At 36.4% G+C, this 12,118-nt stretch overlaps 1 protein-coding gene across 10 annotated transcripts in view; it reads left to right on the top strand.

The window, feature by feature from the left end:
- The first annotated feature begins 3,125 nt into the window (after nt 1-3,125).
- The window catches only part of NETO1 (neuropilin and tolloid like 1), a 79,350-nt gene continuing 70,357 nt past the window's right edge, over nt 3,126-12,118 (top strand). For all 10 annotated transcript variants that reach the window (XR_001860387.1, XR_001860390.1, XR_001860388.1 and 7 more), the window contains exons 1-2: nt 3,126-3,213; nt 4,767-4,904. Coding sequence is in view for 6 of the 10 variants with exons in the window: in XM_017729493.1 (XP_017584982.1) it covers nt 3,141-3,213; nt 4,767-4,904 (211 nt within the window). In the remaining 4 variants the exon portion in view is untranslated. The remainder of the gene's footprint in view (nt 3,214-4,766; nt 4,905-12,118) is intronic.

Below are 12,118 nucleotides of genomic sequence, written 5' to 3'. Positions count from 1 at the left end.
GCGCCTTCGGCTGAATTCCACCAGGATTAGCAAGCAGGCACCGAAATGTATCACCTCCTCTTCCAAGACCCCAGGGGCCTCAAGCTGCGCGGTGGGTCCCCCTCTCCCCCCTCTGTTTTGCAGAGGGTCCACTGTTCTGAAGGGGCTTGACTGGACACAGTTCCTCCCAGCACTTCTCTGTGTGCCCACACCTGTACAATAGCGCTATGGCCAGGTATTGCTTGTCCAACAACTCTTTGCCAGGCTAAGCCACGTCCGTGCCAAATCACAGCCTCCTAAAAGCCTGGCCAAGAGATAAATCACTTAATGTACAGCTTGTAATGAAAAAAATGCACAGATCCAAAAAAGATGGAAAGATGCACAATCAGAGTGGCACTAGAAAGCACGATTATAATAACACCCACGATTAGGAGGGAAACGGGGAGGAGGAAGACAGTGAGAATGCAACAAGAAATTTTGTGGAAACTTCTTTAAAATAATTCCCAAACCGAGATAATCGCAATATTGTCACTATGCTGCCAACGCTTCCCAAGTGACAGTTTTCAGTGAGTGAAGATTCCATGGTTGGTCTCCCTGGGGTCTTTCCACTGCCTCCCCCCCTCCCCCCCCGAAAAGCACTGTTCTTTTTCTGTGGCTTGAGAAAGAAGAAGGTGAGGGATCATAGAACAAAATGGTCTGCCTTGTCTGCTTAAAAAAATTGTATTGTGCTGGCTTCTCCCAAGAAGACCGCAATTTTAGTTACTTTCTGGCAACATGCATATTTTGGTGCTGCTGTTAATAACACTAAAGCAAGAGGCTTTCTCCTTTTTTTTTTTTTTTAATGGGAGAAATGTTTCATTTTATCTATCCAAATGTTAGATGTTATATATCCAGGATAAAACCAAAACCCCAAAACACAGTTTCTTAGTCTCTGCTTGTCTATTAGACTTTATTATCAAGATTATTTTGACTGCTTATTAATAATAAATACTGATATAATGACATGTTATTATAGCTCTATGCTTTGGATAAACAGCTCTGTGGTTTGGAAACCTCTTTTCTAGCAGTTACAGCTGGAACTGAAAAGACCTGTGGTTTTGTTTGTCATATTGGTAATAATATATCTGTGACTTGGACCAACTCTCCTTACTTCTCTAAACTCCACTTTTGTCCATATAGAAAATAAGGGGAAATCTGATAGATAAAGATGCTTGAAATGAACCTATAAGAATCAGATTTGAATTGTTATTAATTGCCTAAAAGAAACACTTCTCACATGGAGTTTGTTCGTCTGTCATGCGTCCTATTCTAGCTTCCACAAATTTGTGGGCAGAAGGAACACAGGCAGCTGATTCCATATTCTAATACCAATCTACTTTACACTATTCAGAAATTAGGTATTGTCTGTTGAAGATTTCAGGCATAAATGCACTATGTTCACTGCATGAAACACAGCTAAAGTAAATGAGCAACTTGGTAAAGGGGTGATTCCTGCCTTGCTGTTGGATTTTGGCAGTCAACAGGCAGAATCCCAGTTAGCATGTATTTCCAGAATTCATCCCTGAGGAAAGTAAGGGCGTGAATGGCTGGGTAGCTTTCAGATCTGAGCAGAAGATGTACTGTTCTCACTGAATGCCCATGACACAGAAGAGTTTTAACTATCAGTGCTGCCAACATCCGTCTCTAGGGGCTTGAGCCTGACCAAGAAATAGTGAATATGCTGCCAAGCCTTCATTTTCCCAGAATTTCAATCTTACCCGGCTTAATAGGGCAGCCATCATCCATGCCTCAAACCCTCTGTCATGTGGGAAAGGTCAAAGACATAGAAATAGAGATATCAATGCCATCAGAATACTGGAAATATGGAGACTGGATTCCTTTGGTGTGAAAATTACATAAAAATTGCCATAAAAAAAGGTGGAAATGGTGAAAGCATCATCATGGAAATGTTCATAGTTACTAGCCCATGGTGGCTTTTGATGTCTCTTGGGGATAATAAGAAGAAATTATGCCATTCAATTACTTTGATTAAAGACCACTGGTCCATCAGTTCCTCATCACAGTCATCAACAACAACAACAACAACAAAAAGAACAAACAAACAAACACAAAAAAACCCCAAAACCTGACTGATCCAAAAGGCACTGAATAAGCATGCAATTTCATTTCCACCTTAAGTTCACTGCAGCCTGGGCACCGTGTTTGGGCTTAATGCCAAACTAGCTGGGGCAAAGCCCCAAGCGCTCCAAGAACTGATAAATCTGTTCTCTTCTGCTCTTGCTATTCCACTTTCTCTGATAGCCAAAGAAGATATGAATGATGACAAGAAAATCAGTGTGTGATTTCTTCATCAGGTAGCTAGGTAGTCACTTTGATCTTCCAAATTAGTCTCATTATGACTCTGCTAAGGGTTTGCCTCTTAGCCTTTTCTAGTTAAACTGTTATATTTGGAAACTCCCAGAAACCCAGTAATTATCTCCAGGTCAAAGTCCATTTCAGAAAGGTTGCATTTGTTTCCAACAGGTGTAGTTGTCCTACCATGGTTAGAGACAGTAGATACCTATCTGTAAAATGGGCTGCAGATTCACTGCAGCAAAAGCAACACCCTCTCGACAAGTCAAACAAACTAGATTAATGAGATTGTTAAGCACACACAATAATTTACTTCACTAGAGATTTGCAAATGCTTTGATGGATGTGAAGAACCCAGCCCCTTACTTCTTTCCTACTCCCAGTCCTCATTTGCAGATTTTATTATGCTGTAGAGAGAGACATTGGTGCATACAGTGGCACTGAAATTTAGTCTCCCTCTGTTAAAAGCAGTCACTTTTCTACTACTGACACAAACTACTATTATATAAATAAGTATTGGTAAAAATGTTTTTCTCTAATATTAAAGAAAAGGAAAAAATAGGAGGAGAACATCAGTGCCTGTGGATTTTGTTTTAAACCCAAAAGATCTTATCTTTATTTGTTTATTTGGAAAGATAAGTACTTACAAGAACAGGCCACAAAGAAACTTGTTTATATACTATGTGCAATTAAAAGAAGCAAGTAAACATGAAACTTTTTCTTTACATTAATTCTATTTAATTTGTATTCTTGTGAGATATATGTGCACAACTGATTTGATTGCAGGAACTATCACTCTGTGATATTTAATGCATATTTCTCTTTCAGTTGTAGCAAGTCTAATCATCCTACATTTTTCTGGGGCAACCAAAAAAGGAACAGGTATGTAAACTTCAGACATTTTTGTCAGACAATATATTAGAGACCAAAATATGGATTTGAGTTTTTAGTTTAGTTTTTGAAATTTTTAGTAGCTCATTTATTTCCAGTGTCTGCCCTTTGTCCATTTTTTTGGAGTATTCACATGCCTGTACACATTCAAAAAATCCAGAGGTACTCACCAGGCTCAGCCTGACTCTAACTAAAGACTGTAAAATACCCCCACTTTCAAATTGGGAAGTCCAGTTTGGACACTCAGCTACCTACACTTAAAATCTTTTTTCTTGTTGAAGTATTATTAAAAACCTGAAATTGGGTATCATGGGTGCATCTGTGCAGGGGGAGTATAGAAAGAGATTCTTAAAAGCCTTGGATGCTCAGTGTGAGGGAGAGCCAAGCAGGGAATGCTGCTAAGCCCAGCGTCTGTCTGAACCGGTGTCTGAATGCACAGTCCCTGCAGGCCAGAATTAATTTCAGGAAGTTAGAGTCCATGTTATACTCTGCCTGGATACAAACCAGGGTGAAGAAGAAATGCCTGCAGATTATAAGTCAGATCTCAGATGGTTAATATCATCCTTGAAAGGTGCTTGTTTTTCTCCATTGATTGTAAGAGGGAGCCTCAAACACCTTTACTCTACACACCAGGGAATTAAGTTATGTGGGACAGTCATTTGATACTAGATACCTCATTCAGAGTAACACTGGTTTAGAATCTACTATCCTTCCTTTTAATAGCAGCCTAGATATATTTCATTCTCAAAGGTCTGTCTCATTTACCCTACTTGTTAAAGAATGATGCTCAGGAAGGGATCCCTCATTTTCTTCAGCTTGAACTGGCCCAAACCTTTGTCTCCAGTCTCTGCCAGAGTACAGGAAGAAGTGCAAGAGATTCAGGGCTAGGAAGAAAGCAAACAAGAAGGTCTGACTCTGCTCTCTGATGATTCACTTAGGAGAAGGGAAGTTCTGGGCTGTGATTCCTGGCCTCAGAGCTATTTATTAACTTTACAGCAAACAGCAAGATAAAAAGAATCTATGAACCAGATTCCAGGAATTCCCCTGTCTACCTCTGTCCGGTGAATAGAGTAAATATGCTGCAGATTTAAAACAGCTTCTATATATGATCATAATTCTCTGGGTTATTTCCTTGATTTTGTGACCAATATATTCCTGTATTACGGCATGAAGCTTGCTGACAGAGCACATGCTTGAGCTTTTTGAGATGTATGAGTGGGAAATTCATGTCTTCCAATTCTCAAGCACGTGCTTTCCCTAGAAAGTTATTATTTTAAAAGCATACAAATTTGTTTTCCCCTAGACATCCAAGCCTCTCCTCTGCTTTGAAAAAAATGTTGTGAGTAAGAATTATATGTTTTTACCCCTAAAGAACAGCCTTCTTTTCCTCTAATCAATAATCATACTCAGTCTTAACAGAGAAAAGTTTGAGGCCACTGACAGAAAGGGGCTGTTGTATTTATCCTGTAAGAGAGTTCTAAGTGTCATGTGGACATAATAATTTGTGAGCTAATTATATAATGCTTAATGTCATCGTTTTACAGAAAAGCAAACTTCTTCCGAAGGACAGAGACCAGTGCAGTGTGGATCTTGGACAAAATATGCAGAAGGAGGGATCTTCACTTCTCCAAATTACCCCAACAAGTATCCTCCAGACAGAGAGTGCGTCTACATTATAGAAGGTGACCAAAAGAAGAATCTTTATATTTTACCATCAACTGAATTAAAAAGAATGTTTTATTTTACTATATGGGAAGAATAGGTAAAGTCATGGTAATAAATCTTTTCAAGACACAAGATTAAGAGAACCGCTTGTTTTCTATCTTGATATAACTTATAAATTAGTTGAGGTGGTAAGTATGTGTGACTCAGTAATAAGCAGAGCAATTTATTTCAGGATATTTAGAGAATTAATAGAACCTAAAATGCTGTAACGTGACAGAAGAAAGGATATTTTAAAATGAGTAGTAGAAGTGAACACAGGAAACAAAAATGCTTTTGACTCATGCAAACATTTTAAACTTCCCATAACTGAATCAGAGATGACAAGCTTAGCTAGGCAAGGTACAGTAAAAGAAGTTGTACAAAAAATACCCATATAGTGAGTGTAAAGATTATTTTCCATCCAGTTGTTCATAAGAAATGAAAATGAAAAAAGCCCAACCTACAAAATAAAATTGGAAAAGAATAAACATTAGCATGAAGCACTAAGACTTAGTTTTTAAAGAGTAGACAATTGCAGGCATGGAAGTGATGTAGGAAAGGCTAAAGGTGTATTACAAACAAATTGTGTGGTTTCTTTTCATTAGTCTTAGTACAATGGATATTGGAGGGATTGTTGTAATAATGAATCTGTGGAAAGAAATAGAGATTAGATCCTGTCAGAGCTCAGAAAAGATGAATCAGGTACTGTATAGTAAGACCCTGGAACCAATAAGTTGCTTTCATGAGTTGTGAATACATGTTGAATAAAACAGTGATGCTCTTCTATCCATGCTTCATTTAGTGAATTATTAATTAATTAATGATGGAACCAGGAATTATAGAAATAATTATTTTATCAAAGACGCAGGTAGTACCAAGATGTATTTCCAAAAATATATAGCTGATTTAAATTGAATTAGCTGCTCTAGACCCACACACACTATGCACTTTTAGAGAGGCAAAAATCAGAGCAAAATGACTGAATTCCACGTAGGTGCTAGATAACTTGACTGAAGTCAGAAAAGGTGCTTATAAACAATGTAGGCCAAACAAGCTCTTAAGAGAAAATTTATGCTAGTCTGTCTTTGTATATGTCTGAAATTTAAGCAGATGTATGGTAAATATTTAAATTCCTTCATAGTTTAATAATTGGTTTAAAATAATATTTTTTTTAAAAAAAGATAAATGTATAGGTTCAAAATACACAACCTAGCATTTTTTTTTCTGGTTACACTTATGTTGTTAGATCCAGGTCTTTTTGCATATATTGATCAAATTACCTGACACTCCTGTGAGACTGGGAAGAAGCAAGCTTGTTTTATCTCCAAAGATCTGAAACACGGGATGTTTTATCTTTAAAGAGAAAGGGTGTAGAAAAAACCCCACCATCTTTGTAAATTTAGTCCCATATCTCAGGTCATGAGATGTTCCTCCTCACAGTAAGAATGTGCCTGAAAGTCCAGTGTTGTAAAGACTTTTGTCTTTATTATAGTACTTAGGTACTTACAAAAACATAGTTAATATACTAAAATAATGTGATTTAAAATACCTAAAAATGTAAGTGCCTAAGAAAAGTTTAAGAAGGAAATATTTAGTCAACCAGCTTATATGACGAAGGCAAAATTCCACATTGACAAGTTTAGAGCAATGTATAGAAAAAAGAGTAAACTCAACAGGCATCTGGTTATAATTTATTGGAAAATTAAATCTTGTAAAAACCAGTTGAACACAATATTGTTTATGGCACTGATATTTTCTTCTTCCCATTCTGCCTAATCAACAGTTTGGATTGCAGCTGGACATTTTAAAACCCACAATGGAAGTAGTTCTATCAGCACATAATTTGATGACAGCCATGGACATCGCACAACATTCTCAGATCTGATCTCCCCATGTATATTTCTGTCTCCTAAAAAAATCAGGAATAGTCATGTCTGTCTGGAAAATGTCACAAAAACAAGCAGAGATATAGTAAGATGTCTGAACAATAATATTTTAAAATGTGGCAGATTTAAAAAAGAAGTCAAAAGAAGTACTGAAGGTTAACAAAAACTTTTTTGTAGTGAGAATAAGTTATTTGTCCATATTTATTCTTTTTGCAACATATAAAAATGGCAGAAAACAATAAAGAAGGCTAAAAAGTAGAAACTTTTTCCCAAATCTTTTATATTCTGTGGAACTCATTGTCACAAGAGACTGAGGTTAAAGGATTGCAAAAAAGCCATATTAATCATTTTACTGATAGCAGTCTTTGAGATCAGATAACAATCTGTGGAAATTGTGAATAATCCTGACTAATGGAGGACATAAGTATTTTAGAGTAAGACAGAAACATCTCCATATGCATTTTATTTCTATATTTATTATTGAAATTTCAATATGCTTCAATAGCTTCTGAATCCAGTTGAATGCCAAGTACCAAAGTAGAGGGACAGTTTATGTGATCTATAACATCATCCCCCCATTGCTATCCCCCTGTTGTATGTCTCAGGGAGTTCAGCATACCAGGACTGTATATGCCATACTGAAAGCTCTATGGTGTGAGTGTAAATACATATATGAATCACTAGGTCCTTTCTTGGCTGCTTGAATTCATTCTGTCATTTATTTGTTATCAAAAAGTCTTAGGGAAAATTCAAACGTAATTCCTAGTGACTTTAGTGGTCTTCACTAAGGACTCCAGCTTGTAGTATGTTGTAAACAATTGAATTTCATCTCATTTTTTCCCTTCACATTGTAGCTCAACTGATATGTATGCAAGCCTTTCATCATGTCAAAATTACTTTGGTGAAGTAAAGGAGCTGGCAAAAGTTGCAATGATCATAGACTCTGAATTTCTAAAAGAGAAGAGGATTTCTGAATGCAGAGGCTTCTATCCTAGCAGTCAAAGATATAAGCAAATCAAACAGCTGGAAATTTCTTAGATTATTTTTCTTTTTCTCTCTTTTTTTTTTAAGTTCTGTTTTAGTAGTTATGATAATGAACTCTTGGGAAAACTAGGAATTTTAAAGTCTGGGTTGAATGCCTTTCTAAAAGAAATCCTTTTGGTCATCTAGAAATCATGGACTCTCAACAAAAATTGTTATGCTACGGTGGAGTGTCACAAGTGAGGCTTGGAGGAGGAGTGTACAACTCCCCAAGGAACTTCTGATGAATCCCATTTGCCATCCCAAAATGCAATGAGAATTTGTTCTTTTTGTTTGTTTTGGTTTGTTTTTTTTCTTTCAGTCTTATTTGGCATATAGAAAACATAGAGAATAGCTGAGTGTTTGGCCAAATTTCACCCTTATTTTGCATATTCATGATTCTAACCTGACAAAATTCACAGCTGCCCAGAACAATCACAGCAGTGACAGCATTAGCGTTTGCCAGACTGCAGAACATTTGGCGTATGTGCTACAAAGGGAAATTTGCACAGGAGATTTTGTAGGAGCAAAAGCTTTTATTCATATTAAAATATTTGGGGAGCAGGATAGTCATACTTTATACACTACAACTTGAGAATTGGTTTGGCAATCCTGTAAGTAAAATACCTGTAAAATTTTAGCCATTCTTCAGCTTTTAATAATTAAGTTCAGCTTATTTATAAACATAGTTGTGGACTAGAATTGCTTTACGGAGATATGAAATAAATCTTCCACTTTACATGTCTGAGCATGTAGAGTTAGCACTCTTGAAGGTCTCACGTTCTCGTAAAAGACCATTAAGCTCTTTCATTCTAGATATTTCACAGGTGTTAGAAAACTGTCATGTTACCACTGAATGAAAATCCTCTGCTCAAGGTCCTTTTGTATTTCACAGTGATTTGTGTGTTCAAAAAAGTTTTCATAAAAACAATGAAAGAATCCTCTTTTGAAATGAAGATAAATGTGGTTTTCTTACCAATAATAGCAGGACAACCAGAAGGAATGACGATTATTGAAACTATTAGTAGGGTAGCAGCTCATAGAGATGGGAGTAGGTGTTGAGTTCAGTTTCTCATTTCCATGCAGTGTGGCAAATTGAAACAGATTTTTTCACTTAACTTCAGCTGTCACTTAGACAGACTTAGAAGCTGATCAGAATTAAAACCTTAATTGTGTAGTCTTACTGCAACTGTTTTACTGCAAGCTGGAAACCAATGACTTTTTTTTTCATTGGATGTAAAATCTCAAGACAGCACTTGTTTAAGATAATTAGATGAAAAGTATGACAAGACATGCAAACATTAAGTTGGTCTTTCCACAGTATTAAACATTTTTGAAGAAAGCTAATTAAAGTTAAATATGGAAGTTTTGAGATTTGAAATCGAATCATTTTATGAGACAATATATTATTCAATATATTTCATTTGGAGTTGACAACAACTTTTCCTGACATCGTAACCACAAAAGAAGTCCTGAAGATGTGAGTGGGCTTTACCTGTGAATAAGGGTACTAGAAATGAACACTCCATCCCTCCTTTTCTGATTAAATGGCCAGATGCCAATCTAGTCTGGAAGATTTGCATATTCTGGATTTCTTTTTGTTTTATTTTTCTGTAGGTACACATGCATTATTATTAGTGACTATTCTGGACTTGGTCCCAGCTTATTTCTGTAAGTTTTACTGTGACCTCATTTACAGATGCTTTGTTGCAAAAGCTGTGGCACAAGATGTATATTTAAACAATAGCTGCTTGTTCTATCTTGTATTTAGCAAAGAAAACCCTTATTAAAGCCAGAGTATAAGTGTGAAATTATACCATTTTTGCTAAAAGGAACTTAAAGTTGAAAATGTGAATTATGTGTTTTCATCCCTTATGGTCATTTCTAGGAAGTGTTGATTAATTTTGTGTCTTATGTAGATAATTGCAAGCAAAACACTTAACCATTAACTAAATATGAAAGACAAGATGAAGAACAGAGGTGCATTTAAAAGCACTTGATGAAAAGGTCGTGGATGTGTGTTGCACCCAGGAGTTACGAACAGTTACAGAAACATGAAGTGTTCCTACTGGCACAGCCAAAATGATGCCAGAATGTGACTTTACATTTAAGGAGTGTGAACGGGCAGTGGTCCAGCCCTCAAATTCAGTCTCCAGCCTTGTTTTATCTCCAGTGGAGAAGTGGTGCTAATGAATGTTCAATGCTCCATTCTTAGAGTGAAGACTTTATGGGACTTTTGGGGAAAAGTGGAAACTCTTGAGCCATCCTGGAGCTGATGCGATTCTCTCTGATCCTTTAGCAAGATCTGAGCTTCACTAGGAAAAGCCTCATCTTGACTTTGTTGAAAAATAAATAAAAGCAGAATGGTTTAAACTATAGCAATATTCTGATCATAAAACTGGTTAGCAATGTGAGATTCAGAGACCTACGTGGAGTTTGTGGAAATTGTGCTTTTTCTCAGGTTGTGCATTCACCCAGTCAATAGATGTCATGTGTAACTGTAGGCCTAATTCTAATTTGCCCACAATCTTTCCTTTTGTATTATACCAAGGCTAGAGCTGGCTCTAGGGCTCCTTTTCAACACCAAAAATCATGTCAAATGACTGAACTAAGCTCTGAGGGCCCTGTGGCCATTTCTAACATGTTACATGAGTCTTGAATACAAACACCTGTTAAGGGTTAACTATGGGTCAGCACTTGTAATGCTTTTCTTGGTATGGAATAAGGCAGCAGAAAAGAAAGTTTGTAAAGGACAAATATGTTATGATAATGGCACAAGCCATTTTTGAAGTACTTTGTGGCTGTGGGAAGCACAGAAGCCATACACTGTGTTATGCTGCTGTATGACACTAACAGTTGTAGGAGAATTGATCTTCATATCTAGTTTGTGACGTTAAAACATGACAATAAACTCTAGGCAGGTTAATAGCATAACATTGGAGTCGTGCATGTCTAAGACTTTCAAGCCATGATGAACATTCTTAAGATTACCTGAAGTGTTGTCAGGATAGAATTTCTGACACCTGACTGTGGTCCTTAGGTGAATGATGAACAGTTCTCAACAAATCTCCTTAAATGGAATAGGAACATGCAGAATATGATCCCAGACTGAAATTTGTTGATTGCTCTCTTCTGTCCTAGTATTGCTTAGTTGAGTTTAAATCAATAATTTTTATAAAAGTGTAAAGTCAAGGATAGAAACATCTCAATAAAATTAATCAATGACATCTTCAGGTATTTAATCTTTCACTATAATCTAAAAATATTTACTTTGGTCTTCAAAACTCACCAAACTCAACATCACTATGACCTCCCTTAGAATCTTTATTATCTGACCCTACTTTTGTAAATTTTTTTGTACTTTCAAGGAGGTTAATTTTCCACAGACTGTGAATTTGGTGCAATTATAGGTGTAACATAAACCGTTGCTTTTGCTATTGAATTTGTATCACAAATTTCCTGTAAATTGGTATAAATAATGACAAGTCAATAGTAAGTACTTCCCTGAATGTGCACTTCTTCAGATTGAGAACAGTAAAAAAGGTTTCTTTCTCATGTTAAATTCAATGTTTTAATAAATATCAATCATCCAATTATATTAGCATTGTAAGTAAAGCTGCTAAAATAATCTTTCTTATGAGATAATATGTTTTATTAACTTCCTTCTTAAATGATCCTCATAAAATGAGGCTGTATTTATTTACATGAAATAGTTGTAAAAGGGATCTGACTATGTGGTCTTATGTAAAGGTTTCAAAATTTACCTAATATCTTCTTACTCAGTTAATTTAAAATAGTCTCTTCTTTATGCGATTAATGAGTTCATGCCAAAACCTTCATTTTAAAACATTTCAAAATCCAAACAAGGTTTAAGTTCTGGTCGCACTGACAGTTTTCTTATTACTCCGGAGGAAAGAAATGTAGAGATACTGACTCCTGGAGTGGCTGCAGTTTCCATGCTAAGCTTATGCACTCAGCATGGAGTTTGATCTTGCATATTTTCATGAGAAAAGAATGGTAACTCTGGCAAAGCTCATAGCAATACAAACCTCTTTTGATATGTGTAAAGTGTCGGACATGATCCCATGAGAGGCACAGCGGGCAATGACACAACAAATCCTTGTCTTAGTAGAGGGCTTTGTCAGCAAAAGGCTCTAACGCACTATGCTCTAGATGTGGAAGGCACACAGTTTTTGCTATGGACAGCATTAAGTGTAGAAAACAGTGAACCTCTAGGAGGCTGCCTCTGATAAAGTACATAGATCAAACCATGTTATTTTTCCTCC

The sequence above is a fragment of the Corvus brachyrhynchos genome, unplaced genomic scaffold (assembly GCF_000691975.1).
Source record: "Corvus brachyrhynchos isolate BGI_N302 unplaced genomic scaffold, ASM69197v1 scaffold331, whole genome shotgun sequence".
Lineage (NCBI taxonomy): Eukaryota > Metazoa > Chordata > Aves > Passeriformes > Corvidae > Corvus > Corvus brachyrhynchos.
This window is presented reverse-complemented; position numbering and strand designations above follow the sequence as displayed.